This window comes from Delphinapterus leucas, chromosome X (genome assembly GCF_059928025.1).
Source record: "Delphinapterus leucas isolate spDelLeu-1000000601 "Yukka" chromosome X, BTC_Dleu_Yukka2, whole genome shotgun sequence".
Lineage (NCBI taxonomy): Eukaryota > Metazoa > Chordata > Mammalia > Artiodactyla > Monodontidae > Delphinapterus > Delphinapterus leucas.
The window spans coordinates 91,399,081-91,424,765 of record NC_143150.1 but is presented as its reverse complement, the minus strand read 5'-3'; the positions used below and the strand labels follow the sequence as shown (position 1 = coordinate 91,424,765).

Here is a 25,685-nt window from a genome sequence, read left to right as displayed (position 1 = left end):
AAACTGAATCACGAATCTTTGTACCAGAATTTAAAGTACAGGTGGTTTAAAAGTAATCAAATTAAGTATGGGAAAGGAGGCACAAATATTCTGTTCAGAGAATTATTGGTCGTTGGTTCTAGAATGTAGTATTATGGCACATTCAAGAAAAATACTTTCAGATGGTCATTACTTTTGGTGCCTGGCCTCAATTCCTACTTGGCTTAGCTTCATTATTGGTGTCCCACAACTTGGCTGGTAAGTAGGAGAGTTGGAAGCAAGACTGGCTGCCTAGCAAAATGATTTGAATAGCTTCTGATCTTATTTGTCATTTTATCAACTATTTTTTGTACTTTCTATGGTTTTCGTAGAAGTATGAATACCAGAAAAGCCAGACTATTTACAACACTTAAAAATGTGACACTAGTCCTATAATGGCACTGAAGCTACTTGTCATGTGATGAGACTCTATGTTAATTTGTTTTATGATTAGAGTAGGAAGTAGCTGAAGTGACGTGTCCCATCTGTCTATTCCCTTCTTTCTTTTCTCTTACCCCCAAAGAAGATGCTAAAGATTCTTCAGGGAAGAATAAAAAGATTAATTTGAGAATAGATTTATATTCATGTTAAGACAACACTTCTTGGGTTTGCTTATAGGTCCTGTTATTGCCTTGGAGTTCAATGGAGATGGCGCTGTAGAAGGATGTCAACTTATTGTCAATGAGATATTCAGTGGGACCAAGGTACAAGATTTTATTGACTGTATTTCATTCAAACCTTTCCTTTCCTTTCTTTTTCCTTACAATTAAATAGTATTTTCAGCACATCATGATTTTTAGAATTTATGGTAAATAATTGGGAAGTAAGCTTTGGTTTTTCCTTGCCAAACTAAAATTTTAATAGCTTAAAAATTTACAAAGTAAGTATCTACTTATTAAAAACCTTCAATAATACATGTTTCTAAAGTAAAATGTCTCACCAAATGTCTCTTCAAGTTCTTCCTTTTTTAAAAGTAGTGATATGTTGAAAATGTTATATCTCTAAGATTGTATACTTTAGATGGACAATCCTATTGCCCAGTGTTCATTTTCATTTGCTTCAGTAATACTTGATCAAAACTTGAACTTGAGCTATATCTAGAAATCACTACATGTAGGTATTTTCTAGATATGGTTGATGAGGTTGCTGTATCTGAAAATTTCAAACTTAAACAACTTAATATAGCTTAAAAACCAAACATTATAAGAGGACTAAATGAGTATATATAACTGGGTTTTTTTGATAAATATCTGAGAGGAAATTTTTGATTTTGTAGTCTGATTTGGCTTATGGTCCCTTGAATTTGCATAATTCAGAGTACTTTGTCTTTTGTCTCATTTTATCATCACAACAGTACTAAGGGAGAGGGCAAATCAGATTGAATAGAAAAGGAAACAGAGAGAAAATGGTTATATGATTTGGAGTTTTTAGATCTGAATGAGTTAAAGATTATCTAATCCAACTTTCTGATTTTACATATGTGGAAACTGAGCCCAGAGAGGTTTATTAAATTGTTAGCATCATACAACTAGTTTATGATAAAGCTAAATAGAACCCAGGTCTCCTCTAATTTCTGGCTGACATTTATAAAAGCTGTTTTTGAAGGGTTCTATTGAGTACTGCTTTGTTGATGTTTGGAAAATAGTTAATTTAAAATTAGTAATATATCTTTAGCAGCTTTGAAAAAGATAATCTCAAGTTTTCCTTCTCAGCCTATTGAGATTCTTATTTAGAAAATAGAAGAAATTAAGAGTTCTTTAAATAAACCTCTTTATTTGTAGCTTTCATAATATTGACTGTTACATATTTTAAAAACTGAAATTCCAAGTGTAATAAAATACAACTTAAGTATTATGAAAGCAAAGATCTTAATTATATCTTAAGTGCTTTTAAAAAAGCTCAATTACATCATAGCTTTTGAAACTATATTGCATGAATTCTACAGAAAATCCACAAATATTATAAATGATGTACTTGAATTTCTTTTACATAGCAAGCCTGTGACTGTTCTGTGAAGAACGTGGGCTTTGGAATTTGGGGATTACTAGCATGTATTTTTTGTCTCTTTTATGTTTAACATAGATGTTTGTATCAGAAAGCAAGGATGCAGCATCTGGAGATGTAGACAGCTTCTACAACTTTGCTGATATACAAATGGGAATATGAAGTGCGATGTGGAACAAGGACTTGATTTTAAGCCCTTTTCAATTTGTGTATTAGCAATGGTTTTTTTTACTGATGCTAAAATTGTTAAAGTCATTTTTAAAATAAATTTTTGAATACTGCATCATTTACTTGAGTTTCAAAAAGAGTTCATTTTAAATTAAGTAGTTTTAATCAGCTTAAAAAACATTTAACCCAGTTCAGTGAGCTTGTAGGTTTTGTTTCTCTGCATATGATAACTGTTATTAGAAAATAGAAGTGGCTAACAGTTCATGATTTTAGTCCTAATTAAATGTTCTTTCAAATCTCTAATTTACACTTTCCTCAGTACTCCATGATATTTGAGAATATATTCCATTGCTTATTTTCTTTTTTAATTTAGAAGGATTCGTTACTAGCAGATCAGTTAGAATGAACCTATGTGCATTTTTTTCATGTATATACATCCAGTTAAATATTTGCTTCCTAGTTGCATAATATGGCAAATGAAATTTTGTATACAGAGTTGACATAATACTTCGTAAATTAAGATTTTTAAATTAATAGGTATTTGATAACCAGTTTTGCAAGTAACTCTACTAACTGATGTTGGTATAGCTGTTTAAAGACTACTTTGTGAGTAGTATGATTATTTGAATAAATTCCACATTGTTTAGTTTTTGAATACAACTGCTAGATGACTCTTCTGCTTCCTGGTAAGAAAAGGTGTATGCAACACTGAAACTATAGAAGCCCAATCACCAGCAGTTCAAAAAGGTGATCACTGTTTTATCAGCTCTTATGAGCTATTAGAATTAAAACAAAGCCTTGCAACATTTAGGTAAGAAATACTTAAGCATAGTGATAAGCTATGCAGATTATTAAAAAGCTAGATAAATTTGATTTTAATTAGATATCCCACTTCTATCAATCAGTGTTCAAGTATGATAAAATTATTTTGGTTGCTTTAAAACATTATTTTCCAGATCAACCTGACCGTAATAATTTACCATGGGGCAGGGGAGAGCTACTTGTTTAAAAATCCACATTCTTGGACCAATCCTTAGGCAAATCGATTCAGTGCCCAGGGGAAACTCTGTTTTAAGGGGTTTGTTGTAACGTAAGGTAATCAGAAGATCTTGATAGGCTGATCTTGTGAGAAGGGACTGAACCTGCCATCTACACCACACAGAGCAGCTAATCAGAAGTTAGCTTTCATAGGTCTATTTTTAAAAGGAACCTTAAATTTAACTATGTTTTGATAAAACTAAAGCTGAAAATAATCACTTGTAAAAATTCCTCTTATGATTGTTACTAACAATGTATTTTCGTGTTTAAACTGAAAATATTTTTGTGGATATTTTCAGATTCATTTACAACTATTGCATTGAATTGTGTCGATGTTCAGAAATAATACATTAAAAGACTTTTCACTTTAAATTAATAAGTAATATTGACCACCTACCCTGTGCCTCACCTTGTATTAGCATTGTATCATTTCAGTCTTCTACAAGAGCATTCTATTCTACATAACCTATCCTTTAAATCAAAATGAATTCATAAGATACAAATAAAAATCGGTGATGGGTTTAATATAATTTTTATCATAATTTACAAATGAGCTTTGCCAAGTAGTAGTCAGAGGACATTAATTTTTCTCATAGGTAAGCTAAATTAAACATATTCTTACCATAATTACATTATTAAATCCCATTATTCACAGTTTAAAAAAATCACAATACTTTGTTTTTCAAAAATATAATACAATGTTATACAACGCTGTAAATTGAGTTCTTTATTTTACCTATGGTATTTTAGCAAAAACTCAGGAATATTACATATAAGGGAGATGTTAATTTAAAATTTTCCACTAAATTTAGTATCTATTAACCAAAGCCTAAAATTTTATACTCTTCAGTTAGATAAGAGCTTTTACCCAAGTTTAATTTGTGTTTCAGGACAGTTCTTTTGCTTCTGAATGTTTGAAAAGATTTTTTAAAAATAAGTAGTGCTACGGTTGTTGTTTTTATCATTCTAAACCTTGATTGTAATTAGAGTATTCTACATTTCATTTCTGAATAGCTTTTGAATTCATGAAAAAAAGAATTAGCAATGAAAACTTAGTAATTTTATTAAGATATACATGTTTAGACATTATATTAGCTTATTTCTCTTGTGTTAATAGTACTGCTGTTTTTGCTTCTGTATATTTATATCTAGCTTTTGTATGTAATTTATCTAGTGTTTATAAAATGTGATTTGTAATAAATATTGTTAAAATGAAAATGAATTAACACTAATTTTTGAAGAGCACTTCTATAACATATATTTACTCATACGTGTACCAAAATATGATCATGACACAAATTTTTTAATGATAAAAGTAAAATAAATGGTCTAATCTGTCTTATGTTAATGATAAATGAACTGTATGCCATGTTGTGTGTACAAAGCACTCTGGAGAAATGCAAAGGACGTAGAAAACCTGTTTTAATCTAAGGAATTTCCAATATCATGCTCCCTTTGTTAAAAGATATGTTTTGCTATGATTGAATACTTACTAAGATTAGGCATCTTTTTCTTCCATATTTAAGAAAATAGTGAATTGTTTGTGATATACTTTCAGGTTTATACAAATGGACCTTATTTTTGAATTGCTACCAAATTTATCAGCCTTTGTACCCAATTTCTCCCTCTCCCAGCCCATAAATCAGAGAAACTGCAGATTGGTTAGTTTTAAAAATAACATTTATTATCATTATTTCTACGTATAAAGCTTCTACGTGTATATTTAGAGCATTTGGGGGAAAAACAGAACTGTGCAAGATAGTAGCAAAAATTACTTCCTACTTATTGGATAATTCTTGCTGTGCTGAGTTTAAATTTTTTCTCATTTTTATTTTCATTTTATATTTGTGTGAGTTATGATTTTATCTTTTTTTAAAACATCTTTATTGGAGTATAATTGCTTTACAATGGTGTGTTAGTTTCTGCTGTATAACAAAGTGAATCAGAAATACATATACATCTATCCCCATATCTCCTCCCTCTTGCGTCTCCCTCCCACCCTCCCTATCCCACCCCTCTAGGTGGTCACAAAGCACTGTGTTTTTCTCATTTAAAAGGGACATATTTAGGGACTTCCCTGGTAATCCAGTGGTTAAGAGTCCGTGCTCCCAATGCAGGGGCCACGGGTTGGATCCCTGGTCAGGGAACTAAGATCCTGCATGCCGTGTGGTGCAGCCAAATAAATAAATAAATAATAAAAGGGTCATATTTAACTCTGTTTTACATAGGAAGAGAAGATACTGTAATTAAGGTATGATTACTCCTTCAAAATCCATTCTAGAAAATATTTTATCCTTTAAAAGTGTAACACTAAAAAAAGCCACATTTCATTTGAATTTTAGTAATGAAAACTTTTTTTGTGAAAATGGAGTCATTCACTGTTGACTTGGTTTCCTTTTTTGGTCGAGTGTTTGAAGAGGGTGGCAATCGGTCCTACTCAGCTGGGGAGGCAGTAAACCTTTATACTACTTCATCTCTCTCTGACATTTGTGACATTTTGGCTTTTAGTGGCAAACTCCAGCAAGATGTTCAGAAGCAGCATTTTTTTTCCTTTTCTAGTGTTTTGGTGCTTTCCTGGTCAAGGCAGGTTCTTACCTATAAATAGATGTTGAGGGAGCAGGCTCACAGGTAGCAGGGAGCCCCCAGCATCCTTCTCTCGGCTCTGATCCTCCCTCTGGGGTCTGCCTTCCCCATTTCAGTTTAATCTGTCCACTAGTAATTGGACTAATGAAAAGTAACTTGCAAGTGGCGACAAGTAATTAACTGATGTTTGTAAAGTGCCTTGAAATGGTGCTTTATGGATGTTAAGTATTACTGTGCTCAGCAAAGTAGTATGGTGATCTTTTAAAGTAGTTCAGTTGTGAAGCCATACACCCACCTACAAATAGGCAACTGAATAAGAGAAAACACATATAAGAGGCTGTTAAGACTTAAGTGCTGTTCTCTTATTGATTGATGTACTTTCATTTGTCAATTGTAGGTCAGTTTGTTAGGCTCATTAATAGAACCTTTTATATTATTTCACCCTAACTTCTAAACTGAGCATATATTAAGTGATTTTAAAATTTATCCCAGGACTTCCCTGGCTGTCCAGTGGTTAAGACTCCTTGCTTCCACTGCAGGGGGCACGGGTTTGATCCCTGGTCAAGGAACTAAGATCCTGCATGCCGTGTGGTGTGGCCAAAAAAAAAAAAATTATCTCATTAGAGTCATCTAGTTTTAGGACTGTGAAGTGTATGGACATTTTCAATCCCTCATTTTACAGATGATAAATTTGAGAGTCAGAAAATTTAGATGGCCTGTCCAACTCAAACCATAATCACTGAACTATGGTGTAGACCTCTTGACTTTTTCCCTGCGATCACCCAGAGAACAAGGCTCAGCTCATCAGGCTCCTTCTTTACGAAGCCTTTTCTAACTCTCACAAAGGTGCAGCCCCTCTTTGGTGCTTACACAGTCCTCTGTATAGATTTCCTGTAACACTTTATTCTATTTCTTTAGCCATTCCTCCCTTGCTACTCAAAGTGTGGCCTGTAGACCGTCAGCATCAGCATCACCTAGAGTTTGTTAGAGTATCAGGCTCCATTCCAGATCTGTTGAATAAGCCTGTCAACTGAAGAAAAATGTACAGCCTAAAAGTTGCAAGTCATATTTTATTCAGACTCTAATCCAAAAAGATATATGCACCCCTATGTTCATAGCAGCACTATTCGCAATAGCCAAGACGTGGAAACAACCTAAATGTCCATCGACAGATGGATAAAGAAAATGTGGTACATATATACAATGGAATACTACTCAGCTATAAAAAAAGAATGAAATAATGCCAGTTGCAGCAACATGGTGGACCTGGAGGGCATTATGCAAAGTGAAATAAGTCAGACAGAGAAAGACAAATACCATATGATATCACTTATATGTGGAATCCAAAATGTGACACAAATGAACCTCTCTGTGAAACAGAACAGACTCATGGACATAGAGAACAGACTTGTGGTTGTCAAGGGGAGGGGGTTGGGGGAGGGATGGAGTGGGAGGTTGGTGTTAGCAGATGTAAGCTTTTATATATAGAATGGATCAACAACAAGGTCCTACTGTATAGCACAGAGACCTATATTCGGTATCCTATGAAAAACCATAATGGAAAAGAATATTAAAAAAAAAGAATATATATATATGTTTTATTCAGGGACCTTACTGAGAACTATAGCCTGGGAGACAGCCTCTCAGATAGCTCTGAGGAACTGCCCCAAAGAGGTAAGGGAGGAGCCAGGATATATAGGAGCTTGGAAAACAAACATGTAGTCGAACATCAAAAGATTACTGCTAATCACAAAAAGCAGACATCCTAAGTTAATGGTTTTAGTCCTTTTCTATGTATGGGAAGATCCAAGAGTCTGGGCTCATAGAAATCATTCCTTAGATATGCATCTCAACTATCTAGGGCCTGTATCCTGTTTTTCTACATCCTGAATTCCCCCAGGGGGCACCATGGGGCAGGGGGCAGCTGCAGTGGTTGCTGGCTTGATGGTGGACAGCATTGTTTACTGAAATGGCAGGCAACATTTTCTGTCTGCAAGCTTCTACCTTTTAACAAGGTGTTCAGGGGATTCAATATATACATTAAAGTTGGAGAAGCTCTGTCCTAGACTGTTAGTTCTTCAAGCACTAAAATCAAGGCTCAGAAACCTTTATATTCATAGAGAGTAGCTTAGGGTCCAGTAATGTGATCTATATTTAATAAATATTTTTGACTGAATGACATAATCCAGTGCCTCATTCTACTCTATCAGATTTTAGTCTTTTCTGTAATTCCTCTCTTCATGTACTCTCCTTGATTGGCTTTGGAATAAAAACATTCTACAATATTTACTCTCCCCGCCCCCCGTTTTGTGTTGAAATAGTAAACAGGGTCTCTGCCCACTGAGGCTCCTGGAGAGCTTTAAGAACATCAGTGGTATGCATTGGAAACAGAGAAGAGCACAGCATTTTCTGACTTAAATTTTCTTCTGATGTGTTTTTTTATTCAATGAGGAAATGTGTTGCATAAGCCAGAGTGGTGCTTTGTTGATGCTGGGGCTGAGTTAAAGTAAAACAGCAGCCAGCTACTTGCTTTGGGCTTGTGGGGAAAGTTAGTCATTTCGTCCCTCTCAGATGTTATCCTCCCTCTTTATCTCTTGACATCTTTCCACTTGGAGAGTTTAGGGATGAGCTTGGCCATCATCATCAATAGAACATGTGCAGGATTGTCCAGGGAAGTGGGGGAGGAGACTAGTAACCCTGAGTCTCCTTTCTCCTAAAGACCAGCATTATCATAACAGGTAAGTGGTAGACCTGGGGTTTAAATGGCTGTCTGTTAACCACTATTCCAGAGAGAGGGGCATATCAAAATTACTTGTGGGTATTTTTCAAAATACATATGGCCCTTCAGGCAGTTATAAAGCCTAAACAAGGGGGCTGTACAAAGCATTAAATGTGGGGGAAGAAGATCAAAGATGGGCAGAGAAACAACATTCGAGTAGCAAAAAACAAAGATCTCTATGTACTGTGGACAAAAAATGTTGCCTGCCATTAAGCCATCAGGCACTGCAGCCCCCCACCCAGTGGTGTACCCTCAGGGGAATTCAGATGGAGAAAAACAGGATACTGGCCCTAGATAGTTAAGATGCATATCAAAGGAATAATTTCGATGAGCCCAGACTCTTGCATCTTCCCATACATAGAAGAGCACTAGTATCATTCACTGGAGATGTCTTTTTTGTGTGTGATTAGCAAAAATCTTTTGATGTTCGACTACATTTTTTTTTTTTTTTGCAAAAACTCCTATATATCCTGGCCCCTCCCTTACCTCTTCAGGACAGTTCCTTAGAGCTATCTGAGAGGCTGTCTCCTGGGTTATAGTCCTCTCTCAGTAAGGTCCCCAAATAAAACATAAGTCACAACGTTTAGGTTGTGGGCTTTTCTTCAGTGGGCAGTACTGATAAGGAGTAATGTTACTTGTAGGTTAAAAAACCAAGGTCTACAACAGTGTACCCCCTGTGCTACCTTATGTGTAAGAAAAGGGGAGATAATAAGTACATGTATATATATGCTTAATTTTGCATAAAGGACCACTGAAAGGACAAATAAACCAATAAAAGTTGCCCACAGGAGGCAAGAGAAACCAAGGGGGATGCGGTCAGAAGTGGGAATGCGATTCCTAAATGTACACCTTTTTACAGCTTTGATTTTTGAACTTTGTAAATATATTATCTGTTTTTAGATCTAAGTTGGGGGTAAAGAAGCAGAAAGAAGGTGCTTAGAGAGTAAAAGAGAAAAAGAATAAGAATAGAAAAAAATCATCGGAATACTTTTTCCAAAGACAAGTTGGTGATTTTTTTACTTGGGATGGAATTCAGGGAAAGCAAAAAAAAGTTAATACCCAGAGATGGCTGGAAAGAGACAACCTGTACCTTAGATCAGACCTGGATCCTGATAGAAAAGATGTGTCCTGAGTGACCAAGAGAGTTGAGGAAGAATCCAACTTGATGAAGGGATAGGAACTGAGTAACTATCAAGTCAGTGGCACTTCTCCTATTGCTATTCATGTGTATTACAACCCCCTTTATACTGTGTGTGTCAATGCCACTTATATTTCAGAAGAGTGCCTCTAAATCTTCTCGTCAAGATCCATAGGTTGTTGTTATTTTTGTTTGTTTTGGGGGGGGGTTTGTTATTGTTGTTTTTTGTTTTTTTGGCCACACCACGTGGCTTGTGGGATCTTAGTTCCCCGACCGCGGCCCTTGGCAGTGAAAGTGCAGGATCCCAACCACTGGACCATCAGGGAATTCCCTGTTTGTTTGTTTTTTAATCACACTTTGTTCCCTATAGCATTTTTCACTGATAATCATTGCCTTGTTCTTTAAAATTTCTCCCACCTTCGTTCCTGTGATAATGAATGCAGTTATCCACCATCCACGAATTCACTGAGCACTGCTTCTTGGGCCAGGCACTGTGCTAGACTCAGTTTTTCCTACTTCTTTGAGACTTAGTCTCTTTGTTTAGCTCTTCATTTCTTTTTTTTTTCTCTCTGCCCTTCCTTTTCCCTCTTCCACCTCAGCTGTTATCATGGTACAAGGGTCAGTCATGAATCCTCTGCTTTGATCTCTGTGTCCTTTCCTTTAGGTCCATGAACCCTTCTCACAGCTTCAACCAGCACCGCTAAGGACAGCCATTTATCTGGCTGCTGTTGCTCAATCTTCAGCTCTACCAAATATCTTCACCCAAGTAGTTAAATTTTAATTGTTCTCCTGGTCTCACCATGTAGTACACTGAACTCATCACATTCCTCCTTCCCAGATGGTCTCCCTGTCCTGGCACCCTTGCTTCCATTGATGACACGAAATTATCTCAGTTATACCACTGACATTTTGGGGTCATCTTAGAATGTTCTTCCCCCCACCCACCCCACCCCTTGCTAGGAAGCTCTTAACTAGCCCTGTTGTTGAAATGTTCCTCTTCTCCATCCTTTCCTTTGCATGCCCATACTTATCAACCGAATGTAGGCACATGGTTGCTACATTGGCCTCCTCACTAGGACCCCTACTTAAGATCTCTGCGCACTTCCTCTCACGCATCCCATACACTGCAGGGTTTTGCTCTGCATAGTAGTTAAGAGCGTAGCCTTTGGGGGTGTTTTTGTTATCATTAATCTCGCATCATATTGTGTGATGCACAGTTGACAAGCTAGATTGTCAACTTCTGGAGTAATCCAAATGATGAACACCTTCGTTCTCAAGTCTGGGACCACTTTCTTTTTTTTAATGATATCTGATTTTTTAAAATAAATTTATTTTATTTTTGGCTGTGTTGGGTCTTTGTTGCTGCACGTGGGCTTTCTCTAGTTGCGGTGAGCAGGGGCTACTCTTCATTGCGGTGCACGGGCTTCTCATTGCGATGGCTTCTCTTGTTGCAGAGCGTGGGCTCTAGGCGCACAGGCTTCAGTAGTTGCAGCACGTGGGCTCAGTAGTTGTGGCTCACAGGCTATAGCGTGCAGGCTCAGTAGTTGTGGCGCATGGGCTTAGTTGCTCCATGGCATGTGGGATCTTCCCGGATCAGGGATTGAACCCATGTCCCCTGCATTGGCAGGTGGATTCTTAACCACTGTGCCACCAGGGAAGCCACTTTCTTAAAGAAAAAAAAACAATGTCAAAAACTGAGTGGCAGGGAGGAGGGGAGGGAAGGATTGGGAGTTTGGGATTAGCAGATGCAAACTATTATATATAGAATGGATAAACAACAAGGTCCTACTGTACATAGCACAATGAACTATATTCAATATCCTGTAATAAACCATAATGGAAAGGAGTATGAAAAAGAATATATATATGTATAAGAAACACTTCGCTGTATGGCAGAAATGAACACAACGTTATAAATCAACTATACTTCTTTTTTTTAATAATACCTTAGTATATATTTTTTTATTATTTTTTTTACATCTTTATTGGAGTACAATTGCTTTACAATGGTGCATTAGTTTCTGCTTTATAACAAAGTGAATCAGTTATGCATATACATATGTTCCCATATCTGTTCCCTCTTCTGTCTCCCTCCCTCCCACCCTCCCTATCCCACCCCTCCAGGCGGACACAAATCACCGAGCTGATCTGCCTGTGCTATGTGGCTGCTTCCCACTAGCTATCTACCTTATGTTTGGTAGTGTATATATGTCCATGCCTCTCTCTCGCTTTGTCACAGCTTACCCTTCCCCCTCACCATATCCTCAAGTCCATTCTCTAGTAGGTCTGTGTCTTTATTCCTGTCTTACCCCTGGGTTCTTCATGACATTTTTTTCCTTAAATTCCATATATATATGTGTTAGCATACAGTATTTGTCTTTCTCTTTCTGACTTACTTCACTCTGTATGACAGACTCTAGGTCTATCCACCTCATTACAAATAGCTCAATTTCGTTTCTTTTTATGGCTGAGTAATATTCCATTGTATATATGTGCCACATCTTCTTTATCCATTCATCCGATGATGGGCACTTAGGTTGTTTCCATCTCTGGGCTATTGTAAATAGAGCTGCAATGAATATTTCGGTACATGACTGTTTTTGAATTATGGTTTTCTCAGAGTAAATGCCCAGTAGTGGGATTGCTGGGTCATATGGTAGTTCTATTTGTAGTTTTTTAAGGAACTTCCATACTGTTCTCCATAGTGGCTGTACCAATTCACATTCCCACCAGCAGTGCAGGAGTGTTCCCTTTTCTTCACACCCTCTCCAGCATTTATTCTTTCTAGATTTTTTGATGATGGCCATTCTGACTGGTGTGAGATGATATCTCATTGTAGTTTTGATTTGCATTTCTCTAATGATTAATGATGTTGAGCATTCTTTCATTTGTTTGTTGGCAGTTTGTATATCTTCTTTGCAGAAATGTCTATTTAGATCTTCTGCCCATTTTTGGATTGGGTTGTTTGTTTTTTTGTTATTGAGCTGCATGAGCTGCTTATAAATTTTGGAGATTAATCCTTTGTCAGTTGCTTCATTTGCAAATATTTTCTACCATTCTGAGGGTTGTCTTTTGGTCTTGTTTATGGTTTCCTTTGCTGTGCAAAACCTTTGAAGTTTCATTAGGTCCCATTTGTTTATTTTTGCTTTTATTTCCATTTCTCTAGGAGGTGGGTCAAAAAGGAGCTTGCTGTGATTTATGTCATAGAGTGTTCTGCCTATGTTTTCCTCTAAGAGTTTGATAGTTTCTGGCCTTACATTTAGGTCTTTAATCCATTCTGAGCTTATTTTTGTGTATGGTGTTAGGGAGTGATCTAATCTCATACTTTTACATGTACCTGTCCAGTTTTCCCAGCACCACTTATTGAAGAGGCTGTCCTTTCTCCACTGTACATTCCTGCCTCCTTTATCAAAGATAAGGGGACCATATGTGCGTGGGTTTATCTCTGGGCTTTCTATCCTGTTCCATTGATCTATATTTCTGTTTTTGTGCCAGTACCATACTTTCTTGATTACTGTAGCTTTGTAGTATAGTCTGAAGTCTGGCAGCCTGATTCCTCCAGCTCCGTTTTTCATGCTCAAGATTGCTTTGGCTATTCGGGGTCTTTTGTGTTTCCATACAAATTGTGAAATTTTTTGTTCTAGTTCTGTGAAAAATGCCAGTGGTAGTTTGATAGGGATTGCATTGAATCTGTAGATTGCTTTGGGTAGTAGAGGCATTTTCACAATGTTGATTTTTCCAATCCAAGAACATGGTATATCTCTCCATCTATTTGTATCATCTTTAATTTCTTTCATCAGTGTCTTATAATTTTCTGCATACAGGTCTTTTGTCTCCTTAGGTCGGTTTATTCCTAGATATTTTATTCTTTTTCTTGCAATGGTAAATGGGAGTGTTTTCTTGATTTCACTTTCAGATTTTTTATCATTAGTGTATAGGAATGCCAGAGATTTCTGTGCATTAATTTTGTATCCTGCTACTTTACCACATTTATTGATTAGCTCTCGTAGTTTTCTGGTGGCATCTTTAGGATTCTCTATGTATAGCATCATGTCATCTGCAAACAGTGACTGCTTTATTTCTTTTTTTCTGATTTGGATTGCTTTTATTTCCTTTTCTTCTCTGATTGCTGTGGCTAAAACTTCCAAAACTATGTTGCATAAGAGTGGTGAGAGTGGGCAACCTTGTCTTGTTCCTCATCTTAGTGGAAATGCTTTCAGTTTTTCACCATTGAGGACGATGTTGGCTGTGGGTTTGTCATATATGGCCTTTATTATGTTGAGGAAAGTTCCTTCTATGCCTACTTTCTGCAGGGTTTTTATCATAAATGGGTGTTGAATTTTGTCGAAAGCTTTCTCTGCATCTATTGAGATGATCATATGGTTTTTCTCCTTCAATTTGTTAATATGGTTTATCACGTTGATTGATTTACGTATACTGAAGAATCCTTGCATTCCTTGAATAAACCCAACTCGATCATGGTGTATGATCCTTTTAATGTGCTGTTGGATTCTGTTTGCTTGTATTTTGTTGAGGATTTTTGCATCTATGTTCATCAGTGATGTTGGCCTGTAGTTTCCTTTCTTTGTGACATCCTTGTCTGGTTTTGGTATCAAGGTGATGGTGGCCTCGTAGAATGAATTTGGGAGTGTTCCTCCCTCTGCTATATTTTGGAAGAGTTTGAGAAGGATAGGTGTTAGCTCCTCTCTAAATGTTTGATAGAATTCACCTGTGAATCCATCTGGTCCTGGGCTTTTGTTTGTTGGAAGATGTTTAATCACAGTTTCAATTTCAGTGCTTGTGATTGGTCTGTTCATATTTTCTATTTCTTCCTGATTCAGTCTTGGCAGGTTGTGCATTTCTACGAATTTGTCCATTTCTTCCAGGTTGTCCATTTTATTGGCATAGAGTTGCTTGTAGTAATCTCTCATGATCTTTTGTATTTCTGCAGTGTCAGTTGTTACTTCTCCTTTTCCATGTCTAATTCTATTGATTTGAGTCTTCTCCCTGTTTTTCTTGATGAGTCTGGCTAATGGTTTATCTATTTTATCTTCTAAAAGAACCAGCTTTTAGTTTTATTGATCTTTGCTATCATTTCCTTCATTTCTTTTTCATTTATTTCTGATCTGATTTTTATGATTTCTTTCCTTCTGCTAACTTTGGGGTTCTTTTGTTCTTCTTTCTCTAATTGCTTTAGGTGCAAGGTTAGGTTGTTTAGTCGAGATGTTTCCTGTTTCTTAAGGTAGGATTTTATTGCTATAAACTTCCCTGTTAGAACTGCTTTTGCTGCATCCCATAGGTTTTGGGTCGTCGTGTCTCCATTGTCATTTGTTTCTAGGTATTTTTTTATTTCCTCTTTGATTTCTTCAGTGATCACTTTTTTAAAAAACTGAGTGGCAACACATGCCATGTACTTTCCGAAAATTAACTTTGGTATAGCCCACAGCAGCTATCACAGTTACTTGTTTGAAGAACTCAGTCCTCCACTTTAGCTGTTTGAAAACTTGTCTTTGTTTATGTTCCTCTCCATGCCTGGAATCCTTTTATCACTCTTCCACTTTTCCCGCCCCCTTACCCCAAAGCTTCAAATTCTGCCCTTCCTTCTGGACTGGCCTAATTTCCATCTCCTCCAATAAGCCACTGACCCTTGATCATTTGAACCAGTCATGTCAGAGTTGCAAAGAACAACAAGTATGGGTTTGAGAAACATCAGACCTGGGTTTGACTTACATTCTCCTACATACTACCTGTGTAGATCTCTGTAAGTTATGTCTTTACTTCTGTGCTCTGTAAAATGAGAAGTATGACTGCTTTGTAGTTATTTTGAGTATTCAGTGAAATAAAGTAAGTAAAAGTTCTAGCCTCAGTGTTAGGTCTTCACCTTAATCACACAAAACTCTGAAGTATCACTTTTCTTGTGTCTTATTTTTCTAACATGACACAAAACTCACTGTGGACAGCCACCAAGACTTCTGTACCTGCCCCCTGTTGGCCTCAGGCAGCCAAATACTGCCTAAGGCAAATGAATACTGGTTGGATGAATACAAATATAAACATGTGTAGGGGGCTCTAGTACCCTAATGCCACTCAATTAGTAACTCTGACTGAACAACTATGAGTATTGAACTTATATGAGCTGAGGTGATGGGTCATATGTAACAAAGTCTTGAGGTAGGCAGCTAGGCCACCCAACAACTCTGAAATGTCTTTAAGGTCCTAGGCTCTTTCTATCTTCCTGCTCTGCCATCCTAAACATGTAACTTTTTCTTTATGCCAGTAACATGGCTTTCAGACCTCTAGGTATGGTGACTGCATTCTAGGTAGAAAGAATGGAGAAGGTGAATGGCAGAAGGCCAGCTAAGTCTGTACCTTTCCATTGGGAAAACAGTAACTTTCCCAGAAGTCTCATTCAGTAGACTTCAACTTATATCTCATTTGCCAGAGCTGGATCACATGGCCATCCTACCTTCTAGGGAGTCTGAGGAGGTGAGTATTCTTACTGGGCATATTGTCTCCCTGAAAAACTGAGGTTCTGACAGTAAGATGAAAAGAATGGATATTGGGTAAACAACTCTCAGTATTTTCCACATGAAGCTTATAATCCGTGTAGTTTAGAATATACCATAAACAGATGGGAGGGGAAAAGTTTAGGAACATTTCTCCAAATAACCCAAAAGTTTCTTCAGAGGGATAAAGAATGAGATGAGATCATTTGGGTAAGGTCTCTCAGAGAAGTAAAAAATCTCCAAGAAACTTCTGAAGAACTTCAGGAACCAAATTATTGCTGTTGTGACTCAGACAAACAAAAACAACAACTGGTTCATGTATCCCATCAGACATGCAGGGTTTATGGATGGCCTTAAATAGAGCATAGAAGGCCTGGAACAGTTTTCGTGGCTTTCCATCCCAAAGATCCTGGTGCTTATATCTTCAGAATGCCAGATACAGAGACTTCTGAGAACTCACTTAGATGATGGTTTCCAAGAGGAATCACTCTCGCCTAAGCCACACATGGTGCAGTTTACTTCTAATATGGAAAATGATGGTTAGTCTCTAAAGCTGAGCATTCTGTGGAATCGGACAGTTCACCCCTTTTGAAATTTCTGATTTAGAAAAATCCAATCTAAGGAGAGAAGACAAAGTTCAGGGAAATTAATTAATTTTTGTCTTAAGTACATATAGATTCTGGATTTAAAAGTAAAGATAGTGATTGTATCATTCAGGATTCCACCAGAGAAACAGAACCAAGGAATTGGCTTAGGTGATCGTGGGGGCTGGCTAGGCAAGTCCAAAATCTGCAGTCTGTAGAGGGGAGTGTCAGGATAAGCAGGCTGGAGCTCTCAGGCACAAGCTGATGCTGCTGTCCGTAGGTGGGAATTCTTCAGGGAAGCCCCAGCTCTGCTCTTAAGGCCTTCAACTGATTGAATCAGGCCCACCCAGATTATCTTGGATAATCTTCCTTACTTAAAGTCAGGAAGACTTGAATCATATCTACAAAACACCTTCACAGCCCCACCTCAATTAGTGTTTGAATGAATAGCTGGGAACTATAGCCTAGCCCTGTAACACTAATGGTGTTTGTTCGTGTTTCATTTTGTTTTTAAATTCCATCAGAACATTTTGTTCTTTGTGAAAATAAATCACAAGCCTGGACAGACTTCTAAGAAGAGAAAGAGCCAATATTATCAATCTGTGGTATCAGCATTAATACATATTTGGTCTATAAAGGTCATTAACCATCTGGTGAAAGGAAGCTTCACTGATTATAATTCATCCATTGGGTGTATGCTATTACCTGATTCCACTAAACTCTCTTCAGTTTATTGGTAAGAAAATTAGTCTTCCAACTCAATTGCAGTTAACACCTAAAAAGGAAGAAGTATTTCAAGGAATAGGTGCGTATTTCTTGATTTGTAAATCATTTCTTTCTTTTCTTTTCCTTTTTGGCTTCACTGCTTGGCTTGCGGGATCTTAGTTCCCTGACCAGGGATTGAACCTGGGCCCTGGCAGTGAAAGCGCTGAGTTCTAACCACTGGCCCGCTGGGAATTCCCATCATGCCACAAATGTTTAATGAATACTGGGCTAGGTTAGTTGGCAATTTCTACTCTCCCTTGGAATAAAAATGGTGGATGCTTTAAATAATGAAACCTACACAAGAGTAAGAAGCATTTTGTATGAAGCATACCTACTGTCTATTAATGATGTGGGGAAAGTTATTTTCTCTCTGAGCCTCAGTTTGTTTACCTGTGAAGTGGGAATAATGATTATTATCTGGAGGGTTTGGGGAAGGATTAGATGAGAAAATATAAGTTAAAACACTTGGAACACAGTAGATTCTCCACACATTGATTTTCTGTCTCCTTCCATGAATACAGCCTTCACAAGTGAACTCTTGTGAATTAAAAGTTCTCTCCAACTTTTTTTTTGCAGATTGTTTCTACTTGATAGCATTATTTTGGATATCAATATATAGCAAAGAATCAAGTGAGGTTACCAGGGCTCGTGAATTTATCACACTGACTATACTCTCACTGTAGTTTCCTTTGTATTTACTTATGTGCATATGAAGACCATTTTTACATGTTTTCATTTCAACCATGAGTGCAGATAAAATTCTCCAGGTGTTTACAATTGCTTTTTTTGTTTGAAAAATCAGCAATTTTCCAAATTTTACCTGAAAATATTCCTGAGTCATAGTCATGAAGTTCTGAACAAAGGTTAGGTGTTACCAGATTTCACAAGTTTGAAATAATATTTGGCCGAGGAAAAGGGAGCATATCTTATATTCTTTTCCTTATCAGTCTCTCTCATGTGGCTCGGCAGATGCATGGGTTGTTTTATTATTAATTGTTAATTACACAAATAATACCATTTTATTTTCCCTGAAAAAAATGGAGATAAATCTAAAAACGCTCTTTGATCCCTACTCCCCATTGGTAAGTACCATTCTCAATTTGGTCTGTACTCTTCCAGACCATTTGTCTATGGATTTACATATATAGTACAGTACACAGACAGATGAAATTATATGGAAAGTAGCTGTTTTACTTGTCTAAGGAAAATAGGGCCTATTATTGATTTTTATCATGTGAAACTGGTGTGATGAGTAAGAGAGAGATTGGAGAGAAAAGAGAAGGATGGACGGTTTTGCCAAGAGTGATAATTTACTTCTCTATATTTCTTTGGCCTTTTCACTTTTGGTCCCCTGAGCCCATTGCTGGCAAGTTACACCACCATAGTGTCTGCACAATAGCACAGGTGGTCTAGAGATCTTGCATCCAGTTTCATCAAGGAGTGGCTCAACAAAGACAGATACACAGTCCCCTAGGCCTTCTGAAAGTCTCTCCACTGAAGTCCAAGCATTAGCAGTTCTAATTTACAAATTAAAAAGAAAGAAAGAAAGAAGAGTCGTTTTGGCTTTAAAGTGCAAGCTGAAGTCATCATGATGGCAAATTCTTCGTGTTTTCTAACTGAAACAGAAATCTCTTTGTTAATCATTTCATTAATTTTTTTTTCAGTTTTTGTCTGCGTTGGGTCTTCGTTACTGTGCGCGGGCTTTCTCTAGTTCCAGTGCACAGGCTTCTCATTGCTGTGGCTTCTTTTGTTGCAGAGCACAGGCTCTAGGCACGTGGGCTTCAGTAGTTGCAGTGCGTGGGCTCAGTAGTTGTGGCTCATGGGCTCTAGAGCGCAGGCTCAGTAGTTGTGGCGTACGGGCTTAGTTGCTCCGCGGCATGTGGGATCTTCCCGGACCAGCGCTTGAACCCATGTCCCCTGCATTGGTGGGCGGATTCTTAACCACTGCGCCACCAGGGAAGCCCTCACTAATTTCTTTTAAATGGTGAGGTAGCTTCAAGTTCCAGACAAGATGGCATAGGCTCATTTCTCTTTGCTCCTCCCTGCTAAGTACAACTAAAATCCCCGGAAATAATACAAAAGTCCATCATAAAGAGACTCTGGTGCTGGAAAGAGGAATGTGGGCTGCCCAGAGACCTCAGGACTCGAGAAAACATGGAGGTGAGCTCCCTGGTTTTTCAGTGTTCCAGACTGGGTGCTGGGGAATCCTGCAACCTAGGATCTCCAATCAGAGCAGACCAAAACAAACAAACAAACAAAAAACAGTAAAGCCAAAAAAAACCCTGTTCTTTCTGGCCAAAGCACCTGGAAAGGAGAGAAACCCAGTCCAGCAGGAGAGAAACCTTTTTGACAGCACCTGCCCTACAGCAGCCTATGGTGTCAGCAGTGACGGAATAGGGACATTTGACTTAGGTGCCCCATTCAGTAGCTGCAGGCAGCTAGGGGAAACACTTTCCTATGCTTTCCCCTCCCTCTCCCTCGAAGAGCACAAGCCAAGATTGAGTGTGAGTCCCAGTGGCACCAGGCAGCCTGGGAAGCACCCCACACCCCCTCCCCCCATGGAGAGTAAACTGGAGCCACAATGGCACTGGTTGGGAGTGGGGGTGGGGATGGTGGCAGTGCTGTGCCCTGCTGGAGCCATCAGCAGATAACCAGCAAGGAATCCACACTGCTGTGGCTCACCCAGCAGCACCAGGTAGCCAGGGTTATAGCACTTTCAGCCCCAGCAGGCCTGGCGTCTCCCAGCCCCCCTCCCCTCAACCTGGTGATATGGGATGGCTCAGGGAGGCACAGGATCCCCTGACCCCCATCAAGTGGCAGGCGACTGGGGAGGCACTTTCCTCTCCCACCAGTGGTGTTGGCTGAGAATGTATGGGGGAGTTTGGACATCTGCCACTCCTCTCCCACCTGGCATAAGGAAAGGATCCAGAGAGATGCTCCCCCTACCTGGTGTTGCCATGTCAGTAGAGACAGAGTGAGGGGTCCAGACTTTTACCCGTGTCGGCCAGTGGCAGCTAGTACCCTCATTCTCTCAATTAGAGAGTGAAGAGAGGATCTCAGAGAGGAGGGAGCTGGAGAAAGGGATTCTTTAAATCTGTATAGGAAGTCCTGGAAAGACACCTGACTGACCACAAGGTAAAACTGACTAAATCAACATGCCTGAAGGTCTGAGAACTGAACTACAGTGTGCAGTGCCACCTCTGTTTTCAAGAAGGGTTCTAAAAACAAAATTGTCATTGGAACCACAGCCCACAAAAGTAGACTAGGACTTGTGCACTAAACCTAAATAGTGTTACTGCCTGCTAAAATAAAAGATTTAAGTAGTATCCAGAGTCTCCTAACATCCAAAACGTCCAGGAGATAATGGAAAAGCACTCATCATACCCAGATCTAGTAAAATCACAATTTTACTGGGAAAAGACAATTAACAGATATATCACTGAGATGAATCAGATGTTGGATTTATCTTAAACGAACTTTAGAGCAGCTGTCATAAAAAATGCTTCAATGAGCAATTACAGATTCTCTTGAAACAAATGGAGAGGGAATTCCCTGGTGGTCCAGTGGTTAGGACTCTGTGCTTTCACTGCCGAGGGCTCGGGTACAATCCCTGGTCGGGGAAATAATCCCACAAGCCATGTGGCGAGGCCAAAAAAAAGAAAAAAGAAACAAATGGAGAAATACATAAAATTTCAGCAAAGAAACAGAAGTTTCGGGACTTCGCTGGTGGCGCAGCGGTTAAGAATCCACCTGCCAGTGCAGGGGACATGGGTTCGATCCCTGGTCTGGGAAGATCCCACATGCCGTGGAGCAACTAAGCCCATGTGCCACAACTACTGAGCCTGCGAGCCACAACTACTGAGCCCGCATGCCACAACTACTGAAGCCCATATGCCTAGAGCCCGTGCTCCACAGAAAGAGAAGCCACTGCAGTGAGAAGCCCGTGTGCCACAATGAACAGTAGCCCCTGCTTGCTGCAACTAGAGAAAGCCCACATGCAGCAACGAAGACCCAATGCAGCCAAAAATAAATAAATAAATGTATTAAAAAAAAGAAACAGAAGTTTCAAAAAAAGAACCAAACAGAAAGTATAGAAGTGAAAAATATAATAATCAAAACAAAAAACTCATTGGATGGGTTCAGTAGTAGCATGAAGATGACAGGATAGACTCAGTGATTGAGGACAGAAGAATAGAATTTCTCCAATCTGAACAAAAGAGAGAAAAAAGATGAAGGGGGGAAAAAAACCTCAGTCTCAGGGACCTGTTGGACAATAACAACAAAAGTGCTAATATTCATAAAATTGAAGGAGAAGTAAAAGTGAATTCAAAGAAATAATAGGTGAAAATGACCCAAATTTGGTGAAAGACAAAAACCTACAAATTCAAAATGCTCAGTGAAACTCAGACAGGAAAAGTAAAAAGTATCCACACCAAGACACATCATAAATAACTTCTGAAAACTAAAGATAAAGAAAAAAGTCTTGAAAGCAGCTAGGGATAAAAGAAAATGCATTACCTGTATAATAACACTGATTCAGATGATAGTGAATTTCTCATCTGAAATTATAAAGGCTAGAAGGAAGTGATACATTTTTCAAATGATGAAAGAAAAAATAGTGATACATTTTTCAAATGATGAAAGAAAAGAATATCAAATCTGGGAATTCCCTGGTGGTCCAGTGGTTAAGACTCCGCACTTTCACTGCTGAGGGCATGGGTTCAATCCCTGGTCAGGGAACTAAGATCCTGCAAGCCATGTGGCACAGCCAAAAAAAAAGTCAAATCTGTATTCCATGATCAGCAAAAATATCCTTCAGGAATAAAGGGGAAATAAAGACATTCCTAGATAATAGAAAACTTATAAATTGTTTACTAGCAGAATTACCATTAATGAATGGCTAAAGAATGGAAATGATAACAGAAGGAAGCTTGGAACTTCAGAAAGGAAGGGAAACAATTAAATGTGTAAAAATAAGGATAAATATAACAGACTATCCTTTTCCTCATGAGTTTTTTCAATCATGACGGATTCTTGAAACAAAAATTATAACACCATCTGATGTTGGGTTTAATGTATGTAGAGGAAATAGATAAGAAAATTGCATTTAAAAAGTGAGAGGGTAAAGGGACATAAATGAAAATAAAATTTCTACACTTTACTACAAGTGGTAAAATGTTGATGACAGTACATTGTGATATTACATATGTGTATTTTAATACCTAGAGCAAACATTAAGAAAACTATAGAGGGAATTCCCTGGTGGTCCAGTGGTTAGGCCTCCATGCTTCCACTGCCGGTGCCCTGGATTTGGTCCCTGGTCAGGGAACTAAGATCCCACATGCCACCCAGCACCTCCAAAAAAAAAAGAGAGAAAGAAAGAGAGAAAGAAATAGAGAAAGAAAGAAAAAGAAAACCATACAAAGTGATATACTCAAAAATACAATGTAGGGACTTCCCTGGTGGCACAGTGGTTTAGAATCCACCTGCCAATGCAGGGGACACGGGTTTGAGCCCTGGTCCGGGAAGATCCCACATGCCACAGAGCAAGCAAGCCCGTGTGCCACAACTACTGAGCCTGTGCTCGCGAGCCTATGAGCCACAACTACTGAGCCCTCATGCCACAACAACTGAAGCCCACGCACCTAGAGCCCATGCTCCACAACAAGAGAAGCCACTGCAATGAGAAGCCCATGCACTGCAACAAAGAGTAGCCCCCGCTTGCCCAAACTAGAGAAAGCCCACGCGCAGCAACGGAGACCCAACACAGCCAAAAATAAATAAATAAATAAATAAATACAATGTAAATCAAAATGGAATTCTAAAAAGTATTCAAGTAACCTACAATAAGGCAGGAAAAGGAAAACAGAGGAATGAGAAAGAGAGGGAATAAACAGAATGCAAATAATAAAACATTAGACTTTAGCCCTAAGGTATCAATAACTATGTTAAAGGTAAATAGTATAGATACATGAATTAAAATACAGAGATTCAGGGACTTCCCTGGTGGTGCAGTGGTTAAGAATCCACCTGCCAATGCAGGGGACACAGGTTCGATCCCTGTTCCAGGAAGATGCCACATGCCACAGAGCAACTAAGCCAGTGTGCCACAACTACTGAGCCTGCGCCCTAGAGCCTGCAAGCCACAACTACTGAGCCCATGTGCCACAACTACTGAAGCCTGTGCGCCTAGAGCCTGTGCTCTGAAACAAGAGAAGCCACTGCAATGAGAAGCCCACACACTGCAAGGAAGAGTAGCCCCCACTCGACACAACTAGAGAAAGCCTGTGCACAGCAATGAAGACCCAGCACAGCCAAAAATAAATAAATAAATTTTAGAAAATAAAATAGAGAGATTCACAGAACGGCTTTTAAAAGTACCCCACTATATGTTGTCTACAAGAAACTCACTTCAAATATAACATAGGTAGATAGAAAGTAAAATGATGGAAAAAGATATACTATTCAAACATTAATTTGTAAAAGCAGGAGTGGCTATATTAACATCAGATAAAGTAGACTTCAGAGCAAACAAAATTACCAGGGACAAAGAGGAATATTACACAGTGATAAAAGAGTCAATCCACCAAGAATACATAGCAAACCTAAATGTGTGTGAACCAAACAACAGAGCTTCAAAACACATGAAGCAAAATCTAATAGAGCTGAAAGGAGAAACAGACAAATCCATAATTATAGTTGGAAACTTCAATACCCACTCTCAGCAACAGAACTACTAGACATAAGATCAGCAAGATTATACAGCTCAACAACACCATAAAACAACAGGACCTAATTTATAGGACACTCCATCCAGCATCATAACTCACATTCTTTTCAAATACCAATGAATATTCACCAAGATAGCTCATATTCTGAGTCATAAAACAAACTTCAACAAATGTAAAAAACTGAAATCATACCGAGTATGTTCTCAGACCATAATGGAATCAAACTAGAAATCAATTACAAAGTCAACAGGAAAATCTCCAAATACTTGGAAACTGAATAACACATTTCTCATTAATCCATAGGTCAAAAGGAAATCTCAAGGGAAATTTTTAAAAATACACTGAACTAAATGAAAATGAAAATACAGCATATCAAAATTTGTGGAATGTAGCTAAAGTAGTGCTGGCATGGGAATTTAGAACTAAGTGCTTACATTAGAAAAGAAGAAAGGCCTCAAATCAATCATGTAAGCTCCCATCTCAGGAGACTAGAAAAAGAAGAACAAAATAAAATGAACTCAAAGAAAGCAAGCAGAAGGAAGGAAATAACAAAGATAAGAGCAGAAATCAATGAAATTGAAAAAAGGAAAACAATAGAGAAAATCAATTAAACAAAAAGCTGTTTCTCTGAAAAGATCAATTAACTTGATAAACCTATAGCACTGATTGACTAAGATAAAGAGAGGAGACATAAATCACTAATATCACAAATGAGCCAGGGGATCTTTCTACAGATCCTGAAGCCAATTGAAAGGAAAATAAAGTTCTCAACCTGGTAACCAAATTCTTTGGAAGGAAGGTGCTATGGAAATGTCTGTCTATAGCAAATATATAGTCAATCCCCGACCAAAATGTTCATTAAAAATGTCACTGTATTTTTCTTTTCTTTCTTTTTTTTTTTTTTTTTTGGCTGCACTGTGCAGCTTGCAGGATCTCAGTTCCCCAACTAGGGATTGAACTCGGCCACAGCAGTGAAAGCCTGGAATCCTAACCATTAGGCCACGAGGGAACTCCCAAAAATGTCACTATTTGGAAAAGAAACTTGCAAATTATTGTATTTCTTTGACATTAGGGTCCCCCCTGCAAAAAAAAAAAAAAGAACTACCATATGATTCAGCAATCCCATTTCTGGGTATATATCCAAAGGAACTGAAATCAGGATCTCAAAGAGCTATCTGCACTCCCATGTTCAATGCAGCATTATTCAGAAGAGCCAAGGTATGGAAGCAACATAAGTGTCTGTCAACAGATGAATAATGGATCAAGTAAATGTGATATATATATATACCACATATACAAGAATATCATTCAGCCTTAAAAAAAAGAACGAGGGGGCTTCCCTGGTGGCGCAGTGGTTGAGAGTCTGCCTGC

The 25,685-nt window shown here is 38.2% G+C and overlaps 1 protein-coding gene across 1 annotated transcript in view; it reads left to right on the top strand.

Moving 5' to 3' along the window:
- Positions 1 to 10,401, top strand: part of RP2 (RP2 activator of ARL3 GTPase) — a 54,086-nt gene extending 43,685 nt beyond the window's left edge. Inside the window, exons 4-5 of the mRNA XM_022556369.2 lie at positions 637 to 722; positions 2,101 to 10,401. Coding sequence (XP_022412077.1) covers positions 637 to 722; positions 2,101 to 2,184 — 170 coding nt within the window. The 3' untranslated portion in view covers positions 2,185 to 10,401. The remainder of the gene's footprint in view (positions 1 to 636; positions 723 to 2,100) is intronic.
- The last annotated feature ends 15,284 nt before the right edge of the window (positions 10,402 to 25,685 follow it).